The sequence below is a fragment of the Embiotoca jacksoni genome, unplaced genomic scaffold (genome assembly GCF_022577435.1).
Source record: "Embiotoca jacksoni isolate LCO1_2020_lvr unplaced genomic scaffold, fEmbJac1.0.p SCAF_41, whole genome shotgun sequence".
Classification (NCBI taxonomy): domain Eukaryota; kingdom Metazoa; phylum Chordata; class Actinopteri; family Embiotocidae; genus Embiotoca; species Embiotoca jacksoni.
In genome coordinates this window covers 2706062-2733427 of record NW_027185394.1, presented here as the reverse complement: position 1 = coordinate 2733427, position 27366 = coordinate 2706062, and the positions used below count along the sequence as shown (strand labels likewise).

The 27366-nt window shown below is 43.8% G+C and overlaps 1 protein-coding gene across 1 annotated transcript; it reads left to right on the top strand.

Annotated features, from left to right (window-relative positions):
• Positions 1-1382: 1382 nt before the first annotated feature.
• On the top strand, positions 1383-27366 carry LOC138209863 (thyrotroph embryonic factor-like). The gene is given in 6 exon segments (XM_069168655.1): positions 1383-2449; positions 2452-2526; positions 7243-7511; positions 8352-8565; positions 24424-24677; positions 25584-27366. Coding segments are annotated over 6 exon segments (1146 nt in total). The 5' UTR covers positions 1383-2331; the 3' UTR covers positions 25800-27366.

Genomic DNA, 27366 nt, shown 5'->3' with positions numbered 1-27366 from the left:
GAAGAGGAGAGGGGCGGGGCGTCCGGGGGGCGGGGCGTCAGGGGGCGGGGCGTCCATCCAGGAAGGAGATCAGATCAGGGGGAGGGGGGCCGCAACGGACCCAACGGCGATTCGCTATTGGCTGAAACTGCCAAGGAGGCGCCATGTTTTATGTAGATTTGTGTTGCATTCAGGGAAAAACGGAAGGAATAAAAACAACGTGAATAATACCTGTTGTTAAACAAAACACAACGATACGGCATCTGGATTTATCCTGTTGTCAATAATGACATGAATAAATCAATAAATATAATTAAAAGTCTTTGGAGACAGTTTAAAATATGCGTGAATATAATTTTTGCACCCTAACTGGCGTTTTTTTTTCTTTTCCACGTCATTAATTTAATTTAAATACACCTGACGCACATCCAAAGCAAATGTTATAACGTCATCCAAAATGTGCTTTTAAAATATCATTTTTGATAATTATCTTACATTATTCAACCTTGTTATTTACTTTGAGAACTTTTCTTTGTAAAATACGATCTGCCCGTAATGTTTGTGACAGTTATGAATAAGTTTAGTTATAATTATTATCAGCTGCTTAGAGTCTAAAGTAAGTAAACACCGTAAAATCTGGAAATGTCCGGCGTTTCGTTTAAACTCTCCGGATACCTGAAATTCAAGATATTCCTCCGGTTTTGAGGTATTTTGTACCAAAATGTGACATTGAACCTTTAATGTTGGTATTTTTTATTCAACATTAAAACGTTCTCTGCATGAAACAAATCATTAAATTCGACTAAAACATGAAGTTCAGTAACTTTTTCCAGAGCTTTCGACCCCTGCAGGACGTTTGCTCTGTTTCTCGGTGAACATCGTTTTCTATTAAATTAATTTGACATATAATGTAAAAAAAACAACAACTTTTGATTTAACATTGATGAGTAATTGACCACAAAACAATCAAAAAGAGGCACAAAATATGCAGTTCATAATAGTCATGAAAACTAGACTTATTCTAAAGTTAAAATAACTTCAGATTAATCAAACGTTGCCCAAATATTTACGTTAAATTCCCGAGAAAAGGAAAAGGAAAATCTTAATTTCAATCCCCGAAGCTCAGATTTACCAAACTTTCCCCGCGTGCCGTGAACGCAGCGCCAGCGCTTGCGTGAGAGAGGGAGGGCGGGAAACGAACGGGGATGGGCGTGGCCTGTGTATGCAAACGATCCACGCCCCCCCAAGCGCCTTTCCCCCGTGAGCGGTGACGTCACGCGAGCGGCCCGTGTTGGTTTCCAGCTGACTGGCAGAGAGAGAGAGAGAGAGAGAGAGAGAGAGAGAGAGAGAGAGAGCGACGAAAATAGAGAGAAACGTGTGGAGTGTGTGTGTGTGTGGTGTGTGTGCGCGCGTGTGAGTGTGTGAGAGAGAGAAAGAGGGAGGTCGAGCGAGAGAGAGGGAGGAAAATAAGAGCCATCAGCCCCATCTATCTGACTCTCTCACTATTGGATATTATTGTTTTTTTGAGCGGGATCTCTTTAATTTCCTTCATCTTCTATTTTTTTTTCGCTCATTTTCAACCTCAAGTTTGTTTTTGGTGATTTTTTTTTTTTTTTTTTCCTCCTGTCTCCTCCTGCCGGAGGACTCGACTCCTCTCTGCTCCTTCTAATCCTCTTTCTCCACTCATTGCATGGGACGACAGGACAGACGCCTTTATTTCTGCTTTTATCATCACCGTCGGTCGCTCCCTCCGGACCGAGAACACCGTCGACCGACCGACCCGGACCGACCGCCGAGCCGCCGGACCGGACCGGACCGGACCGCCGTCTGATCTCCGCGAACTCAACCGTAGGGGGGGAGGAGGAGGAGGAGGACTTGAAGTCAATTTGTCTTCTCCTGCCGCGCGTGCATTAGTTTGTTTTTCAGAAAGCGGGAGGAGAAACCGTGACAGCAGCCCGGTGGAGGGTTGAGGTGTTGGAGCCGCCCGTCATGGGGCCATTTTGGAGATAAATCTCACCCTCTTTCTTTTTCTTTTTCTTTTTTTTTATTATTTTTTTCCTTTCTTTGGACATTTTTCCTTCCATGGGACGGGCGGAGCAGCGGGACATCAGGTGGAGCTCTTGAAGCGAGCGCACGCACGCGCTCACGCACGCACGTCACCTGTCCGCGTCACCTTTTGACGGCGCGCCAGTCAATTAAGTCTCCCCCCTAAGTGGATTATTTTGATCTTGAACTTAACAGTCTGTGCAGGTTTGCTCCACTCCACCTCCTCCTGGCTCCCCCCCCCTCCTCCTCCCTAGCCCCCCCCCACCCCCTCCCTCCTCCTCCTCCTCCTCCTCCACCCTGGAAGTTATGTCAAGGCCTCTCACTCAGCTCCTGCCGCCGGATCTCCCCACCGGGGCCACCAGCCCCCAGTTCGGGGCCAGCAACCCGGCCGGAAGCGGCCCCCAAGGCGGACACCTGACCTCCATGACAACCTGAAGTCCCTGCTCCAGCTGCCAATCAAGGCCGACCAGCGAGGCACCAAGGACTGCCGCGAGATGAAAGGTGAGTGTGGGCACGTGTGCGTGCGCGCGCGCGTGCGTGTGTATGTGAGTGAGAGGGGTATCCTACAGGCACGAGACTTTCTTAAAGGGGAAACACCTCAACCAACAAGTCACTGCAGGAGCAGCAGCACAAGATAATTCATTTCATATAAACACGATTTATTCGCCGCAAAACATCCATAAAATATGTTCCTGCGCTGCGTTTGAACAAACCGACGCTTTTTGTTTGTTGCATTTTCGATAATAACTTTCGTGAAGTTATTTACGTATTCTCGTATCTTCATCAGAAACATCCAAATCTGTCTGCAGCCGTGAAGAAAAACAACACAAAAACACCAAGCAGGAGCTCGTCGTGGAGCCTTTTTGTGCAGAAATATTACAGTGTGTGTGTGTGTGTGTGTGTGTGTGTGTGTGTGTGTGTGTGTGTGTGTGTGTGAGTGTGTGTGTGTGTGTGTGTGGTGTGTGTGTGTGTGTGTGTGTGACTGAGTGGGTAGGTGTGATTGTAGAAGAGGCCTCTGCTTATCCAACTCACTCACATGTTCAGTGTTGTCACTTCAGCCTTCCTTCCCTCCGGCTCGCTGCATTTTTATATGAGGAGGAGGAGGAGGAGGAGGAAGAGGAGGAGGGATGAAGAGGGTGTTTAAAAAAAAAAAAAAAATAGAAATCTGTAGTGGATGTCGTCGAAAGATCCAGCCAGCAGCGGGTTTTGCGCGGAAACGTGATTTGGCTTCGTACCGAAAGGTTACCGATTTGTTTCCCGTCCAAACCGGCCGCCATGACAAATATTAACCAGGCTGCTGCCTCTCGCTTCCTCTCTGGAAGTCATAAGGTCGACACACACACACACACACACACACACACACTCACACACACACACACACACACCACACACACCACACACACACACTCACACACACACACACACACACACACACACACACACACAGAGAGAGAGACAGGTAGAAAAACAAAGAGACGACCCTGTCCAGTTGATCCCTGCTGGTTGGCAGCCCCTGGTGGCCTCCTGGTGCAACTGCACCTCCTTCTTCCCCCTGTAGTTTTAGGATGAAGGATGGAGGAGGAGGAGGGAGAGGGATGATGATGATGATGATGATGATGATGATGGTGAGTGCAGCTGACAGCCTCTCCATGGAGTCGGAGAAGCAACTGAAAGGCCCGACTGGCCTCGTCGTCGGCGCCCAGCTCTCCTAACGATAGGTGATGCGTTCAGGGTCCCTGTGTTTTTCTCGTTCTCCCCCTCTTCTCCAACACGGTTTCATTCCTTCCCTCCTTCCTTCCTTTCTTCCTTTCCTCTCCCCTGGCTGCCTTTTTATTTGACGCCTTCACAAACACCCACTCCATCTCACACGTCTCTGACTTTTATTTATTATTTTTTTTCCCTCTCGCTCTCTCCCATCTTCTTCTTCTTCGTCTTCGTCTTCGTCTCTCTGCCGCGGTCCCCTCTGCTCATTTACATTTTCTCAGGCTTTTTTTTCTTTCTCTCCTCCTCCTCCTCCTCCTCCTCCTCTTCCTCATCTCATCTCCTACAGTTCAACTCTGCCTCTCGACAGGCTTTCCTTTTTATTTGCATTCGTGTCTCTCAGATTTTCTTCGCCGCCTCACCCGTTTCCTCTCGTCCACTTCGGTTCGAAGCGTCACCGTCGCTTCCTTCACGTCCACCTTCGTCCTCCGAACCTTCTTTCGTTCAACAGATTTTCCCGATTCTTTCGATGGACTTCGTCTTTCTGTCGCTTTCAGGTCATCTTGTCATGTTTCCTTTCCTTTGGGGGGGGTGGGGGGGGGTCCGAGGTGCTAGCGAGCGACGATCGTGTTGTTTGACAGTGGAAAAAAAAACTCGTACATTTTGGCGTGTTGTCATTTTTGGAGACCGCTGTTGCCGTGGCGACGCGGTTAGACTTCCTGAAGCGTTTCGAGGGTCTTCAGCTGACACCTCTTTAAAAACAGCCACGATGCCGTCGTGGAAATCTCTGCATGGGCTCAGGAACACTTAGGGGGGGGGGGGGGGTGAAGATGTACCGTTCCCCCGAAGATTTGACCCAAAATCGGACGTTCTCAGCTCCAGTTTCAGGTTTCACGGTGAAATCACAAACGTTCACGTTACCGGCGGTTACGAAAACGTAACTCAAGTACCGATGTCCATCACGAGGCGTAACTTCGGGTACGAACTCACGAAGGTTATTGATTCCTTCCGCTCCGTTCGTGACCCGTCTTCGTATGTAGCGGTTCTTGTTGCTGTGGAAAACACCGAAAAAAACTAAAATAGCATATAAACGACGTAACGGGATGTTGCGTCATCACTTTCTTTTACGAAACAAAACTGAAGATAAAATACTGCAAAAAGGAGTGCTGCCACCTTGTGGGTGACTCCGTCTGTCGTCACCCCGTGCTGCTCACGATGTCCTCGGTACGACCTGATCAATAGATGCTAATGTAGCCCCCCCCCCCCCCCCCCAATACATCTGTTGTGCACTTAGCTCGCTGGCTTTGACGTTAGCATTAGCTCAGTAGTCGGGTTCAAAAACACAAACTGCAGCGGCTCCCTCAGCTGATGATGATGATGATGATGATGATGATGATGATGATGAGGACAGAGGGATTACGAAGGCCTCCTCCCTCCGTCCCTGCTGCTGTTTCCACCGCTGTAATCTCTCTTTATGTTCTTTAATCTTCTTTAGATTGAACTTCCTCCCTCAGCCTCTCATCACTCCCCCTCTCCCTCCCTCCCCCCTCCTCCCCCCGCCAGTTAAATATGCTCTTTTATTACTATTTTATTGGCGCTTTATTATTCAAGTGTGCCATTTATTCGGCGTGCGCTCTCGGGCAGCGTAATTCTTCTAGAATAATATTAGCGAGGGATCGGGCTTCAAAACAATCGGTCCACTTCTGTTCGTCGCTTGGACGAGGTTCCTGTTTTAGTTTTGTGGGGTTTTCCTTTCCTTTTGTTTTGTTTTGTTTCCCTGCTGATGGTTTATCGACGCCTGAAGTCCGTATCTGTGTTTCCATCGGACTCCCTCGCTTTCCGCGCGGTCGCTCGACCCGACTTTATTTATAGATGCCTTTTTTTTTTTTTTTAATTTTTGTTTTTTTGTTTTAATAATTTGCAGCTGAAGTGCTTCAGTGAAAGAAAAGGAGACGAGGCGGTGCAACAACAAAAAGGCTGCTGTTTGTTTGTTTGTTTGTTTGTTTGTTGTCATTTAGAGATATTGTCTCAGGGCCGTGATGAGTTTGAGTTCCAGCAGAAGTCTCGTCAGTCGAACGACGTACGTCAGATATCGCTTCACCCGCCGAGGCGGTCGTTTTGGTTTCTTCGGTTCAGACTTCAGCTGCAGTCCGAAGTCTTTTCGCGTCACACGATATGTTTCGTATTCAAAAAAAATTCAATCGCGAGTTTCAACCGTCAACGTTTTTGACGACGCAGCAGTTTTTTTTGTTTTTTTTTATCAATTTTGCACGATTACACGTTTTAATCGTCCAGAAAGCTGCGACTTCTAAACACGAACAACCGGCTCAGTTTTTCTAGTGATATTTTCAATGAAGCTGTTTTTATCGGTCATCGGTGGTAATTTGTACAATTTAACGGTGAAATTTGAAATTGCTCGACTGACTTTAACGGTTCCATTGAAATTAATTTAAATGTGCTTCAGTTTTCTTCAAGTAAGCAGATCAGTCTTTTTTTTTTTCTCCTTCAGCGTGCCGAGTAGACGCTTTAAAGGTTTTCAAAATAAATGTGCCAAAAGCCTCTCAAACCGATGTTCGTGCCAAACTGTGTATTGTGTCCCGTTACGACCTCATTTTAAGGTAATTTAACTCTTCGTATGACGTGCGCTCGATTATCCAAACAATCTTTTAAATCTAAAGAGTCAAAACCAGCCGAATTATTTATCACACACCAACAAAAACACAAAAAAACTGATCCTGGATCTGCTGTTGTTGATCCAATTACACCTTTTCAGAAAGCCAGTGACGTCCTCATGAAGTCTTTCTTACTGTATTTCCATCGTCTTCTTCCATGTTGCAGCTCCATGTTTCTACAGTAGCCCAGAATGGACAAACCAAACTCTGCTTTTTTTTTTGTGTGAGTTTTACGGCCGCCGTAGATTCGGGTGACTCCTTGGAAACGAAGGGTGAGGATGCAAATTCACTTTAATAACCGCTTATTAAATATTAATGAAACAGAAGCGCCTTCAGGGGATCGAACCTTCGACACTTTCTTTTCTTTTTTCTTGTCTCCAAACTTTCTTTGGGAGGGGAGGGGGGGGGGGGACATCTCTTATTACCATTTGTTTTGGGGGAAATTGTGTTTTTGTTTTTTATATGTTATGTCAGTATGAGGTGTAAAAAAAAAAACAACATTAGTTTTAATAGTGTTTTTTTTTCGTTTTCTTACAGAAAACGTTTGAGACTGTAAAGATTTCCGTCTCAGCGAAGGAAAATACTGAATATTTCCACCGTCCGTTGCTCAAACTCTCCATTTCCGCGTTCATAACTGCATAGTTTCATCTTATCTCAGCCTGTCAGAGTGGATATGAGTTATCGGCTCTTATCTTTCCTTCAGCCCTTCAATACAAACACTGTCAACGGGAGGAAGAACGAGGTTCGTTGCCTCTCTGGTCAGAACGGACTCCGTTAGTATCACGACCGAAAATCACTGTACGCAGCTTCATGTAAGCGATGTCTCGTCCTTCCTCCCCTCCAGACAAAGACAAGCCCCCGGAGTCCGACGAGGACTCGTCGAGCGCCAACGCCGGCGGGCCCGGCGGGGTGGGCGGGACCCCGAGCTCCGGCACGCTGCGACCCAACTCCCAGTCCGCCTTCCTGGGCCCGCTGCTGTGGGAGCGGACGCTGCCGTGCGACGGAGGCCTGTTCCAGCTGCAGTACATGGACCTGGAGGAGTTCCTGACGGAGAACGGGATGGGCATGCACAGCAACGGGCCCAGCTCCACCAGCGCCCAGATCCCCTCGCAGGTAAGAGCGGCGGAGACCAGAACCCGGAGCGGAACCAGCTCACAACACAGACTGGATGTAAACCTGTTGTCGTAGCTTCCGGCTCTGAAAAATTAGACCCGAAGCTGCAACACCAGCGAGTGCCACTAGAGGTCGGCTCCAAAAAGCCTCCGGCTCCATAGACTCCCATTCAACTTCTCTCATCAAATCCAAAGTGAATAAAATGTGTCCATCAGTTATCTCGGTGTTGTTCGCTAAAGTCACTCCTTCTTATTAGTTTTCTGGAGGTCCATCTGAAAATAATCCCTCATTCATTAGAAAAGAAGATTCAAGAAGACCTGTTTTTGGGGGCGTGTCTGTTTGATTGACAGGCCTGTGGTGCAGTCAGGTCACATTATTATTACATATTATTTCCAATCAGATTGAGTCAGATCCACCGTAACGGCCGTTCACAAACCCGCCGGGTGACGTCACCGCCGCTCGGTGTCGATCCCCACGCGACCCTCCGGATCAAACACCGGGCGAGTTTGATCTCTCTGAACTGAGTTCACCGTTTCACACTGAACTGTAAAATGAACCTTTGGACTCTAAACCGACCAGATTATAACGGACCGCCTCCACCAACCTCCACCAACTCATGTGCTTCTGCTATAAACTGAAGATCTGATTTAATATGAACAAATTCTAAAGACAATAATATCATTTTACAACCGTTGTTTCGATTTAGAGTTTGGTTCAGTATAATCGGGTGAATCTGCAGGTGTTTAACGAGGAGGGATTTTTCTCAGATTATTTTTAGATTAATTATCTTCTTTAACCACTTTCAAAGATGAAATCACGTGTTTCCTGTTTTCTACCCAGAGTTCTCAGTCTGCGGTGCCCAACCAGAGCTCCCAGTGTCCCCCCAGCTCTCCTCCACCCTGCTCCTCCTCTTCCTCCTCCATGTCCTCCTCGTCGTCCTCGTCCTCGCTGCTCGGACTGGAGACCGTCCAGCCGCAGCCGCCGCCACCGCCGCCGCCGCCGCCGCCGCCTCAGCAGCAGCAAAGCATGATGGGAGGACCTGAGTGTGTACACGGTGAGTGAAACATTACAGTCCATTGTTTGTTGTTTTTTTGATCTGGTTACCGACGGAAACTTTATTTTGATATTCAGTTGAGTTGAGTTCAGCTGGTTTGAGCTTTTTAGACGTGAGGGTTTTGTTTTTTTGTTGGTTTTTCTCATCTAATAGCGAATAAACATCTAAACATCATCGCTGGTGCTGGAAAAGTTACTTTTGACTCTTTTTTTTTTTTTTTTTACATTTTATTGGCAAAACATTCAGACGATAAATTACAAAAACAATCAGAAAATGAATCGAGAGCAAAAATCAGTCAACCGGGTGGAAACTTGTACAATTATTATTCTGAATTAGTTATTCACTTCATCCGCATCGCCTCGAGGAAAGATTTTAAGATTTTTAACAACGTTTAAAAAAAAAAAAAAAGAAAAAAAAAAATGCTCAAAACAAAGTTCAAAATAAGAAAACCTTTTCTCGGCTGAGATTAAAAGTTTCCGGCTAACCGCGTCAGACGTACGTGAAGCTGTGCGTTCGGAGGCCGTGATGCGATCCGGCTCGAATACCTTCAATTAACTAACGCGCTTCGACCGTCCGGGAGCTTCTGACGCGACCCGGAGAGAAATCTTCTCTAATTTGATCTGCGATGAATAGCTGGCACCTCGTTCTCCGGCCCGCCTCGACTCTCCCTCCAACAGCCTGTTTTCATCCGTTATATATTCATAATTTAGTGTTTCCTCCTCTCGGCTGCTTTTGATGTGAACCAGAACTGCCAGAACATCAGAAGAGCCTTTCTGTCTCTCTTTCTTTTTCTTTTTTTCGTTTTGGAGATTTCACAAGTCTGACAACTTCCAAATCGGACTAATTGAAACCACAGAGTCGTTCTTCATAATGCTGACGGCCGTGTTTTTTTTGGTCCTGTGAGCCTTCCTGTGACTCATTACAGCTAATTTTGTGATGATTTATTGACGCCAGATTGCCGCACGTCTTTGTAAATGTTCAGCGGTTATGAAGACATTTTAAAGGAGACGATGAGTTGTCGACTATGTAAAGTGGACGAATGCAGAACTGGATATTTGCATCTGCAGAAGGCTCTCGTGCGTCTGTGGCGTTCAATGTGCGCAGGAGACTTCAGGCTTTGAGTTGCTCCATAAATCTGTAAGCTTCAGTCGCCTGTTCGTACATCCAGCAGATCCAGAATAGGGAAGAGCAAAAACACCGCGACAGCTTTCGGGTGCATTACCGCCACCTTCTGACGGGAGTCGTGCATTACATCCAGGCGCCGGTAAAACCAGCGGGAAATAAAGAAGGACGATACTCGAATGCACTAATTTTCTTATATTTGAATGACTTCTAATATCCGGAAATCACGTCCCGAATACGGATCAGCCGTCATTTGATGTAATTAAGCCCCTTTTAGCTTTGTTTTGGTTTTCAACTCTTGAGGAAAAATGTCTTCCTCTGATCAGGCTCCGTCCGACATCTTCACACTGCGCAGGAAGTGGGTTTTTTTGTTGTTGTTGTTGTTTTTTACAGCGTTCCCTGTAAAAGATGAGAGCTGAAAACAAAACAGTACTTTTTGTCGGCCGCAAAACCAAAACAAAGAGCTGAAAGATGATAAAACGGCGAGCTGAAGAAAACCTTGCAGGAACGGGCGGTTAGTGTCCGCGGTTTTATCTTCTTCACGTAAACACACAGAGCGCTGATCCACTGCTGATGTACAAATATTGATTAGCGCAACTTTAAATAGCCAGCTAGCATCCAGATACACAAATATGAAATCAGTTCATCTGTAGTGAAGCTGATCAGCGACGTCACCGCGACGGTCGTTGATATTAACAGGACATCTCATATATATGTATATATATATAGATATAGATATATATACATATATCTATATCTATATCTATATATATATCTATATATATATATATGTATATATATCTATAGATATAGATATATATACATATATATATATCTATATCTATATAGATATATATATGTATATATATATATATATATATATATGTATATGTATATATCTATATATATATAACGTCCAACAGAGGATATATATATACAGGATGAAAACAAAATTTTGCCTTGACCGGGTCACTGTGCTCGTCTGTTGCTGTATTTCACACATTTTACGAAGCTGAACGCAAAAGAAAGAAAAAATGAAAGAAAGAAAGAAAGAAGAAGAAAATGAAGAAAGAAGAAAACAAAGAAAGAAAGAAGAAAATGAAGAAAGAAGAAAAGGAAGAAAGAAAGAAAGAAAGAAGAAAAGGAAGAAGCGCCCTGCAGCATCCGATTCTGAGAAATCTGCCGGGGACATTGTGTTTTTGTGTTTTTGTCTTTTTTTTGTTTTTTTTGTTTTTTTTGTATTAATCTGAGTCACAAACAACGAGAGGAGGAAGACGTTCGACGGTGAAGAGGAGGTGAAGAGGAGCTGCAGAGTCGCGTCGAAGACGAGCCGTCGGTGAAGAAGAGCGAGCGGAGGTTCAGCCGGGACACAGAGGAGAGAAAACACCGCTGCTGCAGAGTCTCGGTATCTGCCCCGAGTGTTTCCACGAGTGTCTATGAATACACACCGTCAGTGTGTGTGTGAGTGTGTGTGAGTGTGTGTGTGTGTGTGTGTGTGTGTGTGTGTGTGTGTGTGTGTGTGTGTGTGTGTGAACTTCCAACATGCATATGAGAGTGTCCTCTTTGTTTCGGCATTTGCATGCAACTTACGTGGGCTTTAATGTGAACATGCTTTCATCTGTGTGTGCGTGTGTGTGTGTGTGTGTGTGTGTGTGTGTGCGTGTGCGTGTGTGTGCGTGTGCGTGTGCTCTTTATTCTGAATTATAAACACGTGACCGAGTTGAGGATGATGCATCCAGCCAGAAATCCCTCAGGTCGTCGTGGAGCTGAAGTGTTACTACAGAGCAGCAGAGGGAGAAATAGATGGAAAATAGACTGGAAATAATCATCTCATCCACATGCACATGTTTTACTTTGATTTTAATTCATTCTGGGCAACAAAAAAAAAAAAAAAAAAAAAAAAGGGAAGAACTCACATGCAAAAAAATACAGATGCAGCTGTGGGCTTTTTTAAACATAAATATTCACATTTATGAGGACACATGCTGAGTTGAGGGAAAGCTGCAGACATGAAGTCAGGTTAAAGAGAAGTGGACTCAAATATCCATTAAAAAACCACTAAAAAAAAAAACCACAAGCTGTTTTTAAAAAAAAAAAATTTAAAAGCTGATCTGACGATCAGCTGATCCTCAGAACAGCTGATCCTCAGATCAGCTGAGCATCGCAGCACCGAGTCACTTTGATGTCTTTCGGCGTGTTTCTCCGACCTCGTGGAAACAAACCTTCACTTCCACGTTCATCTGACTTCCAGCTGCGTTTTTTTTACGTCCCGAAGTCGAAGTTCTTCTCGATCACAAAAGAAAAAAAGCTTTTCATCGTGTCCCTTAAGTATTTTTAATACATGTGTGGCTAAAATCTTTTTTAGGCTTTTCACCTAGATTCTTGTATTTTTTTTTTTTATTATTCATAAAAATAGTAAATATCGAGCTTTACTTGTATGAAATCGGTGTTTTAGCTGCAAAATGCAAAATATTTCAAACTGCAAATCAGGATTGATCGTAAATGTATTTAGCTGGACCCGTCCGGTGGTATTTTATCTATAAAAAGGAGGATTTACAGGTTTTAACGTGGAGTCGATCCCCTCACGAAGTGACGTCGGTCAACACGACATGTTTTGATAAGAGATAAAAGCTGTTTCCCAGATGACCACCGGGGGAACTTGCGGTAAATTAAAATAGTTCCAGGAAAACCAACCGTAGAGCTGCGGTGCTTTTTTTTTTTTTTTTTCCCCTCTGTAACAAACTGTCCTTTGTTTTCTTCCTGGATAAAATAATCAGGAATCACCTTTAGTTATAATTTAAATCAGAAACCTTCCCGATCAAAAGCAGATTCACAACCTCAGATTCCCGTCCGGCGCCGGAGGATCCGCCGACTCGCTCGACTTCGGCTGCTCTTCTTTGTTTTCTTTTTTTTTTTCGCGATCCGTCCGCCGAACTTCACGGGAACCTGTCGGGTTTTTAAATCAGACGTTTCAGAGGCCGAACGGTGAAACGAGAAGAGAAGCTCGAGTGGGAAGTTCAGACAAAAACAAACATGAGAATATGACTTCTGTACGTTTATAGAAACCTTAAATGGACAAACATACTCGAGTGTCAACAAACTGGGAACTGACATTTACATTTGACCTGGTTTTACTTATTTATGGCCTCTATGGTTCTCAGTATTTAAATTTAATTCATCCAAAGTCTTTTTTTTTTTTGCCTCAGATTGTCTCCGACTGTATTCAAATATTCAAATATTTATTGGATCCGATCAGACGGACTTCGGATCTGTCCTGAAGGTGCTATCATCAGAGTAGTCAACATCCTCTGATGGAGATCACGTGGCTGAAAGTGCAGTAAACACCGACCATAAAGTTTATATTTTTATGATTTTAGTGTTTAACAGCGATCTCGACTTCCAATTTATTTTTGAAAGACATTTGACACGCTTCCTCAGTGAGACATTTTACGTTTCAAAAACAGAGGCTGCGTCTAAAAATGGGACGAAGACTCTGAGGGTCTGAAAGGTGAAGCTGATGTGGGTGTAATACCACTGATGGCCGCCAGGGGGCCGAACACAAAACAAATAGATCGGGACTCAAACAGAGGGATGTTTGGGGGCGTGTCTGGTTTGATTGACAGGCCTGCGGTGCAGCCAGGTTGCCAGTTTAAATGGGCGGAGCATAGTGTCCTCTTGCTCCTCCCCCGGCTCGACCAAATATGGTCACTTTCGGGTCGCCTTGAAAACTTGTTGGTGTCCGGCGCACAAAATTATGGGATGGAGACATTGTGGCTGTTCAGTACAGCAGTTTCTTGTTACCTATGGGCTAATATATATATATATATATATATATATATATATTATATATGTATATATATATATATATATACACACACTACCGGCTGATGAGCCTGTAGATTGACAGATTGATCTCGCTTGTTGAGTTTATATTATTTTTTTAAAACTACTGTTTAGAAAATTACTGCAGAAGATTTGATTGTTGCATCTTCTACAAAAAAATTAAAAAAGCGAACTCCTTAGCAACGGCGTCGCCGATACATGCGGACTATAATTTATATCTCTTTATGCCGACGATGCATCTATAGTTTGTTGAAACGGCTCAAAATACGTCTAAAATCCACTTTTATCTTTTTGCACTTTTTCCGATTCTTCTCTGGTCGTCCCGTCAGAAGATTTAACAGATGTCACAAGATGCCTTTTGTGCGTGCGGGAGGTACGTGGAGGACGCGTCCTGTCTCTTTAAGAAGCAGACGAAAATAAATAAATAAATAAATAAATAAAATAAATAAAAAGAGAAGAGGAAAAGCGCAGGATAATGGAGCTCTGAAGGCAGCCGGTGATTTAAACATGCAGGGTGGTGATTAATCCTGGGGAGGGAAGGGTTAAACCAGACACTGACTCTGCACTCTGTAACACTACACACACACACACACACACACACACACACACACACACACACACACACACACACACACAGAGAGAGAGAGAGCTGGAGGGGGGGTGAGCGAGAAAGCCAGTCGTCCTCGCATGTTTCTGAAAGCTCTCTCGCTCGGGCAACGTGCGGCCGCCACGTCACGTGCCGCTGCAGAAAGCATCGGAGCGAGAGAGGCGGCATGAGAGAGCAAAGAGGGAGGGAGGAGGAGGGAGGAGGAGGAGGAGGAGGGAGGAGGAGGGAGGAGGGAGAGGGAAAGGGAGAGAGAGAGAGAGGAAACAGTGAAGATTACAGGACGAATAAACACCGAAGGGCGAAAACACAAAAGAAGAGACGATGTTTTTTAAGGATGGCGGAGCAGCAACCGGTTTTTAATTCAGGTTTTTTTATATCTTTATTTAACCTGCACTAAATATTATGAGGATACAAAATGTCCTACAGAATAATAATTTTTTTTTTTTTAAAAACTCCCAAACACTGAATTCAACAAGTGTTTTAACCACCGAACATGATGACCTTTAAAAAAATAAAAATGATTCATTTATTATTATTTTATTATTATTTTTGGCTCGTCGAGGGCTTCGCTGCATCCTCGCCGCAAAACTTCAAACGGGTTTTTTTTTTAAATTTTGTATTTTTGTGTTTCGGCGCCGAAAAGGTGAAAATAAATCCACGTTTCCTTTTGCTTCGTCCCGGACTTGAAGGGCAGCCTGACTTTGGTTCATCCTTCAACCCGTTCGGTACTTTGGTCACGTGACCTCGTCGGATCGGATGAACCGGCAGACGCTCTGATCTGATCTGATTTTGTTTGTTTTTTCTTTCCTCGACTGTTTATGATATTTTTTAACAGCTTCTCTTCCCACACGGTCACGTCGGATGTGTCGATGATATTTAAGGTTGATATTCAGCAGGTTTTCCTTCGGTCGGCTCTCTGGGCTTTTCTATAAAGTTTACGGTGTTAAAAGGAAACCAAAAAAAAAAGTAAAAAATAACTTCTCGTCGTCTCCGACGGCAACAAGCGACGCAGATGTTGTTGTTTTATTTTGAAGGACTTGCAGGAACCGTGGGGGTCTTTATTTTTATTTATTTATTTGCATGCCGAGTCCTGTCATGTGCTCGGGGGGGGGGGGGGGTGGGGGGGGGGGGCAGAGGCAGTGTGTTATAATGTGATGTGACCACTGGCAGAGAGAGAGAGGAGGAGGAAGAGGAGGAGGAAGAGGAGGAAGAGGAGGAGGTCACTACTATGTCCACACTGCGGTGACATAACTCCTAGTCGCTGTGTTGACATTAGGAACCAGACTCCCGGGGTGTGTCACCTGGGCTGGATTGTTTCTGCAGTGTGTGTGTGTGTGTGTGTGTGTGTGTGTGTGTGTGTGTGTGTGTGTGCGTGTGTGTGTGTGTGTGTGTGTGTGCATGTGCGTGTGTGTGTGTGTGTGTTTTTGCACCCTCGTGAACGTGCACGTGTCCGACCGTGTGTTTTTGTTCTGAGTGTGCAGCAGCGAGTCCGAGCCTGCCTGAGTGTGTGTGTGTGTGTGTGTGTGTGTGTGTGTGTGTGTGTGTGTGTGTGTGTGTGTGTGTGTGTGTGTGTGTGTGTGTGTGTGTGTGTGTGTGTTCAGACTCTTGACAGCGATGTGAAATTATACAGAGACAAAAACCAGATGTGACGGATTCTGTAAACGGAGACGAAAATACAAAATGATTTAAAAAAACGATCAGAAGTATAAAAAACAACAAAAAAACAATTTGATCTTTTAATTCGATTGAAATCTCTCAAAGTTTTGGGGGATTTTATTTTTGATTAGACTCATTATTTTAAAATGTGTTACAAACAGGAAACTATCATATTGTCAAATCAGTATTAACTTTGAATTAAAAAAAAAAGTAAAAAGTTTATCAAATTTTATATAAAAGAATTATTTTATAAAGTCAAAAATTGCCATTTAAAAGCTTTTTGTCAATAAAATATCAACAAATAAGTAAAAATAATGGTTTGAAATGTTCCACTGACCAAAGAGATGTTTTTATTTGACTGAATGATTCGTAGTTGAATAACGAGGTTTATGGATGTTTGGGCTTCTCGATGAGGAGCGATGAAGAGCGATGATGATGACGTCAGGGTTGAGGATTTTGACAGGGTGGGAAAGAGGAAGTGACGAAGATGAGTTCACCGAGGTGGAATTAAACTGTAACTCGAGTTAACGGATCCAATTTATTGAACGAAAGCTTCGTTTGAAAACAGTTTTGTTTGAATTATTTGTCAAATGTGGTTCCTCTTTTATATCGTACACGTCGTCCCTCCGAAGGATCCCGTGTGTTGACGTTGCAGGGGGGAGCCCTTTGTGTGTAACACACTTCCTGCATCACGTTCCACGTCTGTATTGTGTTTCCAGATTGTGTTTGTGAATAAAAACATAAAAACAGCTGCAGGCTGAGTTCAGTTCATCGGCATGTCGTCTACGAAAAAAACTCAGAGCTGGAAATGAAACGCTGTTCGTCTCAATCTGATTACTGCTGCTGATTAAAGTACTACTAGAAATACTACTACTAGAAATACTACTAGAAATACTACTACTAGAAATACTACTACTACTACTACTACTAGAAATACTACTACTACTACTACTAGAAATACTACTACTACTACTACTACTACTACTAGAAATACTACTACTACTACTCCTAGAAATACTACTACTACTACTACTAGAAATACTACTACTACTACTCCTAGAAATACTACTAGAAATACTACTACTACTACTAGAAATACTACTACTACTACTACTAGAAATACTACTACTACTACTACTAGAAATACTACTACTACTACTAGAAATACTACTAGAAATACTACTACTACTACTACTAGAAATACTACTACTACTACGACTACTACTACTAGAAATACTACTAGAAATACTACTACTACTACTAATATAAATACTACTACTCCTACTATAAATACTACTACTATTACTACTATAAATACTACTACTATTGCTACTATAAATGCTACTACTATTACTACTATAAATACTATTACTATTACTACTATAAATACTACTACTCCTACTATAAATACTACTACTACTACTATAAATACTACTACTACTCCTACTATAAATACTACTACTACTACTCCTAGAAATACTACTACTACTACTAGAAATACTACTACTACTACTCCTAGAAATACTACTAGAAATACTACTACTACTACTAGAAATACTACTACTACTACTACTAGAAATACTACTACTACTACTACTAGAAATACTACTACTACTACTAGAAATACTACTAGAAATACTACTACTACTACTACTAGAAATACTACTACTACTACGACTACTACTACTAGAAATACTACTAGAAATACTACTACTACTACTAATATAAATACTACTACTCCTACTATAAATACTACTACTATTACTACTATAAATACTACTACTATTGCTACTATAAATGCTACTACTATTACTACTATAAATACTATTACTATTACTACTATAAATACTACTACTCCTACTATAAATACTACTACTACTACTATAAATACTACTACTACTCCTACTATAAATACTACTACTACTACTACTATAAATACTACTACTACTACTACAACTATAAATACTACTACTACTACTACTATAAATACTACTACTACTACTACTACTATAAATACTACTGCTACTACTACAACTATAAATACTACTACTACTATAAATACTACTACTACTACTACTACTATAAATACTACTACTACTACAACTGTAAATACTACTACAACTGTAAATACTACTACTACTATAAATACTACTACTACTACTATAAATACTACTACTACTCCTACTATAAATACTACTACTACTCCTACTATAAATACTACTACTACTACTACTATAAATACTACTACTACTACTACAACTATAAATACTACTACTACTACTACTATAAATACTACTACTACTACTACTACTATAAATACTACTGCTACTACTACAACTATAAATACTACTACTACTATAAATACTACTACTACTACTACTACTATAAATACTACTACTACTACAACTGTAAATACTACTACTACTATAAATACTACTACTACTATAAATACTACTACTACTACTATAAATACTACTACTACTGCAGATAGGAGAAAGGAGTCGTGTGGGCGTGGCCTCAGACTCGAAGCTAACGGAGTTCGTAATCTCATTTTAACAACAGAGAAGTGATGAAAACTCGCTGAGGATGAAAATATACACAGAAATCCACTCAATTACAGCATTGCGCAATAGATGTTAATCGTTACCTCGGCCATCGTATAATTAGCGTAATTACCGTCTTGCTGGCGATTGCATTGTTTCCTTTTTTACGCAAGATCCTGCGTAAACAAGTTTTAAACAGACGTTCGGAGGGCAGAAGGATTAAATGTGTTTGAGGGGGATAATATAATCACATATAATGTAATCATATATTTCGTTTCACCTGCTCCGCCCACTTCCTTTTTGGTTTTTGTGCTTTCCTACATTTACCAAAACGCCTCCCCTTCCTCCCCCTTCCTCCCCCTTCCTCCCCCTCCCCTCCTCCCCTCCCCCCCCTCCTCCCCCAGGAGAGCCTCACTGAGTTTGTTGCATTCATCTTTTACATGTAGGCGGATGGAGTGAAAGTATAGTTAGATCAAACAAGAGATTAGTCAAGAGGAAGAGTTGCTCACCTGAATCTCTGAACCTCAACCCGGCTATTTTCTGCCTCCGTGGGCGTCTCCGCCCACGACGGCCTGCGAACATCCAAACCGAGCGAAGGACAAAATCCCAAAACTTGACTCTTCGCTCTGATTGTTTTTTTTTGTAAATCTTTTCAGTCACTCTGTTTTCATAAATGTTCGTGATGTTTTTTCAAAGTTTACAGTAAATCCCACTCGGTATGCGTTCGGTCCGTCCGAGGAGCGACGCTTCGTACATCCCGGGGCGATCTCTGTGATGGAGCGCTCGGACGACGCAGCGGCCGTTTTTAACCGGGATTTCTCCACGTGACGAGAACATGAATAAGAAATGAAGGCGCTAACTCCAAAACTTTTGAGTTTCACCGAGCGAAACCTTTCGAAGACCTTGAAAAGTCTAAACGAATAAAATACACCGAGAGACTGAAAAACGTAAGTTTCAGCCTCCGTTCGAAGCTTAAACTGGATATAAAAGTGTTCGTAGCGTCCCGATCTGAAAAATGAGACCAAGCGCCTTCAAGCTGCAATACCACCGACTGCCACCGGAGGGCGGCTCCAAAAAAAGGCCTCCATAGACTCCCATTCAACTTCTCTCATGAACTACAGAGTCGGTGCATGTTCTCCAGGAGTTGTTCTGCTTTCGTTCTCTAAAGTCGTTCCTTCTCATTCGTTTTCTGGCCGTCCATCTGAAAATAATCCCGTCACTCATTAGATATCAGGCCTCAAAACGTCTGTTTGATTGACAGGCCTGCGGTGCAGTTTCTGCTGTTGTGTCGCCGGGATTCACGTTTTATTTGGTTGTTTTTTTGTTATTTGCGTGAAAATCGCCCAATTTAAATCTCACATCAGCGAGTTTGTTGGCGACGTGGAGGGACGAGATGGAGATGAGAGCTTGACGGGCAGATCGACGGGCGGGACGAGAAAAAAAAAACAACTAAACACGTAATCTCGGCTAAATTAATGAAAGCGGCTCCTGATCTCAGACAGGAAATGAAGCCACGCCGGTTCTTGGCGTCCGTTCAGCCGGCAGCAGCGGGAGCCGTGTTCTTGGATCGGCTTCAACTTTTTACCCAAAATGGTTGTTATTAGGACGGGGGGGAGGGACGGGGGGGGACGGTGGGGGACGGTGGGGGACGGGGGCTTTGGGCCGACTTATCCGGGATCAGCTGCGTCCAGCTGCCAGACACTCAGATGAAGCCAGCGGCAGTTCAGCCGACGGAGTCGCTGCTTCGACCTGCGAACCGACGGAGGTACCGACGGGTGGAGACGCCGGATGCTCTGCTGTTCACCCAGTTAGCTCGTTGCTAACTTTTGTTTCAAATTCGCCACGACAACGGATCGATTGAACGAGCGCCAATTACACGTGTTCGATTCCCGCCTCGTCAAATAATCGCCGCGTCGTTCAGACGTCTCCCGGACGTTTAGTTTCCCCGTCTGTCGTCACGGCGACGCTTTCTGCATAATGCATGCGGTGTTTCTTCCTCCTTCCCCTCATATTCATAACCGGAGGCGTTGAAATATTCAGCGCTCGTAGATAACAACCGTCCCGGAGTTTGTTTTCTTTTCCACTCGGTGTTCGGTTGAGAAAGGATTTCCTCGGTTCATGCATCATTTATGCAGCATTTTATTAGCGGGTCGCGGGTCGGTCCTCTTCGGTTCATTTCTGGAGCAGATAGCGACGCCGGGACGCCTGAAAAATCAAAAAGAAGAGGACTTTTTTTTTTTTAATGAGGTCTTCGTCTCCTCTGCCAGGATGTCAAACTCTGCAGGGTGACAGGACGCCAAGAACCTGCCGTCCGGTAAACAAGCCGCTGGATCTGCGAGTCCGCGTGACTTTTGTTTACCAGCTCCGGTCTGAATGCGACGGGACACCGAGAACCCAAAATAACCAAACGCACCGGGGAAAAAACAGAAAAAAAAAAAGTCAACTTTTCCGCTTCAACTGTATAAAAAGCAGCTGTGACGGATAATAACTGCACGGCAACCGTGCTGCGTTCAAGTCACAGCGGAAATAACGTAAATCCAAACTCTCAACATTCACATACACCTCGATGCAACTACGAAACGGGGCGTGTTGTTGTTTTTACGTAGTTAAAGGTTTCCTTTGCTCCTTCTGGCTTTTCGTAATCAGACGAGAATCTCCGAGGCGTCAAAACGACGTAAACAACCGCGAGATTATTTTTATTATTCAGCACGAGTTTAAACCTGAAGACACAAAATCTCTTCAGCCAAAATATCGTCCAGTCGAGGAACTTAAATCTGATTGTTTGATTGGTTGGTCACTGAAACGCGACATTAGCTGTTTCCATCTCACTGAAAAAAGACCTGAAATGCACCTTTTATTTTTTTTTTTAGTATTTCTTTGGGATACTTTGCTTTAAATTTAGTTGCGACGTTTCTCGATTGAAGGCCAGCCGAAAAAAAGCTACTTCGGATTAGCCGACGAGCTAATCGTGTTCACGCGTAAGAATCCGATCCGATGAATCGTTCCTTTGATTTATGTTCACCTGGAAAACCGAGAACACGACGTCACAGAAACCTCACAGGGGATTTTCGAGCGTTTGCTTCACCTCAAATGTCCTCCTCTTCCTCCTCCTCTTCCTCTTCCTCCTCCTCCTCTTCCTCCTCCTCCTCTTCGTGGTATTGCGGTCGACGTTCATAATAAAATGATTGACAGCTCACGGCAGCATTTCGAGTGGCGAATCGGCGTCTGATCTCGCTGACGTTTCCAGGTTTGATCGTTTCTGATCTAAAAGGTTAGAAAGTGAGTTGTTTTTTCTCGACGCAGTAAAACAAATAAATGAAGACGCCATCGATCTCGAATCCTTAAAATGTCTCATGCATAAGAAGCAGTTGGGATAATTTGATTAAACAACAATCAGAGCTTCCTGTGATCTCTCCGCTTTACTTGCAGCAAACACGCCTTTTCGATTCTCTTTTAATTTGCTCGACGTGTCTGAAATCTTTCCACAACTGTTTATTTTTTTATTTTAGTTTTTGGGTCGATATTGGTCACCAGCTTTGCAGTTATTTATAATCGGTGGCAGAAAGCCTGGAGCTGCAAATGCTGCCGCAACAACTCGACTCACATTTCTATCTGTGGATGGAAAAACCAAATCTTTTCAGGTATCAAAAACGGGGGAGGAGGAGGGGAGGGGGAGGAGGAGAGGAGGGGGGGGATGTCACGAAAAAAAACAAAAAAAAAAACAGTCTGCGCAGAGATTGGTCTGAAAATAGACTCCCATGTTCTTGTTTCTATAGAGTAACGCTCAGCTGATGCAGGATCGCTGCAGGGTAAACAGCTGTGGAAGGAAGACGTTTCACTTCCACGGTTTACTATCAGCATCCAGGAAGTGACTGAGTGCTTCTAATTCCTGCTATTTTGGATTATTTCCTTGCTAAACATCGACTGTAACCGCGATCGGCGCCGTGTGACGATGTGTCCGACCGCCACGTGTCCAGCATCATTTTTTAATTTTTAAATGCAGATATCTGAGCAGATTTCCTCGTAGATGTCATCTCTGTGTTTTTTCAGTGGTGATCGCACGACGTGATTTATTCATTTATTTTTTTAATCATATTTGAGCACCGAAGGGGTTAAACACAAACCTGATCTTTTCCTGCACGATGTGAACCCGCTGCCCTGCGATGGGCTTTTTTCTGGCTCAATTCTGACACCTGGTGGTGGATCGGTGTCACTGCGACTTGCAGCAGGGGAAATTAAAAAAAAAAAAAATAGCAGAACAAAGATGCTGTTTGTTTTAAAAGTGAAGCATTGAAATGTGTTTTTAAATGTGTAAAAATAAAAGAGAAAAGGAACAGTTAAGAAAAGAGAGGTCAACGGGTTCCTCCTCCTCTTCCTCCTCCTCTTCCTCCTCCTCCTTCTGCCGCTGCTTTGATTTAAATTTGACCATATTGTCCGCCGTCTATACGGTAATCCTCTTTATGGTCAACTCATCTTGCCGCTCTCTGGACGGAGCAGCGATGATGAGTGTGTGTGTGTGTGTGTGTGTGTGTGTGTGTGTGTGTGTGTGTGTGTGTGTGTGTGTGTGTGTGGCCATGTGACTCTCGACACCACTTCAATAACAGCACCGAGGCTGCCGGCTCTGACCTGCAGCCTTTAAACACCAACCTCCTCGTGTTCGGCTGCCTGCTTGTTGTTTTTTATTTATTTTTTTATGCGACCTTGTAGAATAGATCTGAATTAAATCCTTTTCAAGCCTTTAAAATAATGAGAAGAAATGCTGCGACCGGCACACGGTACAGACAAGAGGAATCTACGTGTAAAGAAATGTGCACATTACTGAAGACCGAGACCGGACTCACTTTGTGTTTTATCTTTATAAGCACTTTAAAAAGCAGGAAACGCAGCCTGTTTCTACATAATGTCAATTTTGAGCAAATAAATAATTAGAATATGAAAAAAAAAGACACAGAAACGACAGAAAACTCTTAAATAAGTGATTATTATATGCAATATTGGAAAAGGTATATTGGCTTGGTGTGTCAGTGCAGCTTTTCAGTTTAAAAGAAAAAGTAAAAATACACAAAAAACTTGGTTAAATCTATGTATTAATATGAATTTAGAAAGTCGGATATGTTTGGACGGGTGCATCGTGTCACCTGGTTCATCTTTGAAGTCAACTTTTGAAACGTGTTGGTTCGTTAGTCTCTGAGCAGAAGTCGAACTTTAAATAGTTCATCTCCCAACCGGCTGAAACCGATAAATATTTGATGTCTTTTACAGTCGGAGCCGTTTAAAGGCCGAGGAAAACGTGGGAGACTCCAAAACTCGTTCAAAAAATAATTCACTGACAAACCGACGGCTTTTTTTTTTTTTTTTTTTTGAGCCCTCAGCTCTCCGACATGTGAGCGGCCGTCCTCAGCGAGGGCAGATGGGCTCTAATCTGCAGATAAAACCAAAACTAGATGATGGTGATTGGACGGCTAAACGAGTAATTAAGCTGCTGATTCTGTGTTTTATTGCATCTGAACGGCGCGTCGGGCAGATTAACTCTTCGCTGGAAACACGAAGGCAATCAAGCGGCTCCTTTTTTGTTGTATTTTTTCCTTTCTGTCCGTCCGCTGCTTTATCTTTTCATTTAAGTGCAGTTTGGACTCGCCATGACGCTGAGAATTGACGACGTAAACAAAAACGGGGTCATAAAAATGAAACGTCACTTTTATCTTGAACAGGGAGGGACGGTGAGGAGCTCAATCCTGATTGGTCCTCAGACAAGCTGCAGGTTAAACCGCAGTCCGTGATTGGTTCATGAACTGTTGAACTCTGCGCGTTTTAAATCCTAACATACAAGTCTTTATCGTGTGTAATATGTTTTTCAAACCGGAAGGACTGAATTACCAATAATTTGATCAGAAAATGCCGATAAGCATCGTATTTCTGGAGATAAAATAAAAACCAGAAGATTAAATTGAATTCGAAGCTTCTTAAATTGAAAGCTCGCTGAGAAGCTGCTCGGATCAACGACGAGCGAATCAGCTCTCGTGAAACATCGTGTTTGAGTAAACAGAAACAGTTTGAGGTCTTCTGGTGTCTCTTCTTCCCTCCCAGGTGGTCAGGCGGTGCCTCAGGACCAGTCGCCCTCCTCCACCTGCCCCCCGGGGCCCCCCGGGCCTCTGGCGGTCGCCAACGGCAGCAGCGACATCATGGTGAACTTTGACCCCGACCCGGCGGACCTGGCGCTGTCCAGCGTGCCGGGCCAGGAGGCGTTCGACCCGCGGCGTCACCGCTTCACCGACGACGAGCTGAAGCCTCAGCCGATGATCAAGAAGGCTCGCAAGATGCTGGTTCCCGTCGAGCAGAAGGTACGACATCTCCCACAATGCATTTCTGCGCCGACGCGTGAGACCTACTTCGACGGGATTGTTTTTGTTTTTTTTAAAGCTGTTTTGGAAATTTTACAGACTTTACAGTAAAAATACAGATTATTGTGTTGACAGAACAAAAGTAACTCAAATAGTTTTACGTCATCTGTTAAATGGCCGAGATTTATTTCTCGTTTTTCAACTCGTGTTAAAATTCGTTTTTAGAGAATTTTTCAGGTTCGCGCAAAAATTATTTTTCTTTTATGAAGTCCTAAAATTAAATCTTCTTTGAACAAGAGAAACAAATCTTCCAGTGAAGCAACTTGTTTTCAATGGAAATCATCTTATTTCTTAAATTCAGTTTTTATCATTCTCATCTTTTTGGATGTTTTTATGTAAACTAAATGTTGGTACGCTGGTTTGGGAGAACGATCTCCGGCCAGAGTTACAGACGAAGCTCAGAAGAGCTCCGCGGCGTCCGTTAAATGAGCTTTAAAGCGATTAAAGACGCTAATAAAGAATCCGTGTTTGTACTTCAACTAATTAGCTGCTCGACTGAAAGCTCTGATTCTCCCTGAGCGGCTTTAAAAAAAGATAAATAATAAAAAAAAAAAAAAACAGCAAGAAAACAGTTTAATTGACGTTAATTTGAACCGGATCCTGAAACAGAGATTTATTGATGCTTTTTTTTCTTTCTGCGCTTTGCAAGATGAGTTTTATTGAGTTGAACACATTTAAAGTCGTATTAACTGGAGGAGATCTGTCGTGTTGACGTTTGTGTTCTGGAGCTTCTCGGTAACGTTACGTACTTCGAGCATTAAGACAAAAAAACAACAACAACAAAAACATTAAATCATGTGTTTTATTTCTCCTCCCTCCTCCTCCCTCCTCCTCCCCCCCTCCCAGGACGAGAAGTACTGGAGCCGGCGTGTGAAGAACAACGAGGCGGCGAAGCGCTCGCGGGACGCCCGGCGGCTGAAGGAGAACCAGATCTCGGTGCGCGCCGCCTTCCTGGAGCGGGAGAACGCGGCGCTCCGCCAGGAGGTGGCCGACATGAGGAAGGAGCTTGGCCGCTGCAGGAACATCATCAACAAGTACGAGAACCGGCACGGAGACTTGTGAGACGGGGGACGGAGGACGGAGGAGGACGGAGGAGGACGGAAAAAAAAAAAAAAGGAGGCGGAAGAAGAAGGAGGTGGCTGTGGGGGAGGAGGAGGACGAGGAAGAGGAGGGTACAAGGCAACCCAACAACAGCAGCACCACAGTTGAAGTGGCGAGGAGGAGGAGGAGGAGGAGCGTGGGGTGGAAGGGGAGGTGGTGGGAGGGAGGGGCAGGCGTAGATCTGCAGTAAGCGCCGCGCGACACCGGGCGCAAAAAAAAACCAAAAAAAAAACACGACTGGCGTGTTTTTTTTGTTTTTTTTTTTTCCAGCGCGCCGACTTCCTGTTACGACAGGAAGTCACGGCAGGACGAAGCACGGCGGCGCCGTCGTCCCCGGTTTGACTCTCCGTCCGCCGCTTTGGGCTGAAATCCACACGACGTACTGTATCACCACCTCGTGACCACCTTCGGGCAGCTTCCACCCCCCCACCCCCACCTCCCCGCCCCTCCCCCTCCCCTCCTTTTTGTTGTTGTTTTGTTTGCGCCCGGTGTCGCGACGGCGTTTTTGCGGGTAGTGCGTCCCGGCCTCGCCGCTCTGGCCCGTTTTTTGCGAGCGAAGGTGGTGTTGGTGGTGTTGGTGGTGTTGGTGGTGTTGAATTCACCGTATGCCAGTGAAATCTCAGTTTTTAAGCTCAAGGCACGGACACAAAGCCAGAGGGAGGGCAGACCTGTAATTCTTTTCTATAAATAGGACATTTAAAAAAAAATAAAAAACACACACATGTATATTTTTGAACTGGGCAGGAAGGCAAGACTTAGTCCAGCAAAGAGGAGGAGGAGGAGGAGGAAGAGGAGGAGGAAGAGGAGGACGAGGAGGAGGAAGAGGCGCGTTTTTTTTTTCGTCCATAACGCAAAGAGATTTTGACATAGGATTATTGTATATTTTTCTATTAGCAGAGGTATTCAGGAGGATTTTGGAGATAATCTTTTGTATATTTTATATATGGGGGCGGGGGAGGGGCTGCGAGCAGGACGGTCACGGGTCCACACAAAAAAAACAACAAAACAAAAAAAACGTTTTTTTGTTTTTGGTCCTCCCAGCTGTTTATTGCTAAAAAAAAAAAACTAAAAAAAAAAAAAGACAAATAATCTATTTTCAATTTTCCAGACTCGGTTAGTCGAAGACAAAGACGTGTTTTAGAGAATGTATCACGGTTGAATCAGGTATTTCACACGGTGCGAGACGAGGCGAGGTATCTTAGTAACGATTGTTTTTTGGGGGAGGGAGGCGGGAGGTGGGGGGGGGCGTTGAAAGGCGACGGGGAGGAAGACGGTGAAACAACAACAACAACAACAACAAAAATTGTATAGTTTTAAGAGGAAATCTTTTGTGGGTTTGTTTTTTCTTCTTCTCGTGAGCTCGTCGGAGCGCTTTGAACTTTTATCTTCTGTTTGACTCCACGTTCTGAATTTGATAATAACGGCGGGACTTTTTCTTTTTCATGTTTTGAAGGCGAAAGGACGAGTAAACAAAAAAACACACAAAAAAAACCACCAAAAAACTAAAAGAGAGGGAGAGACAGATAAA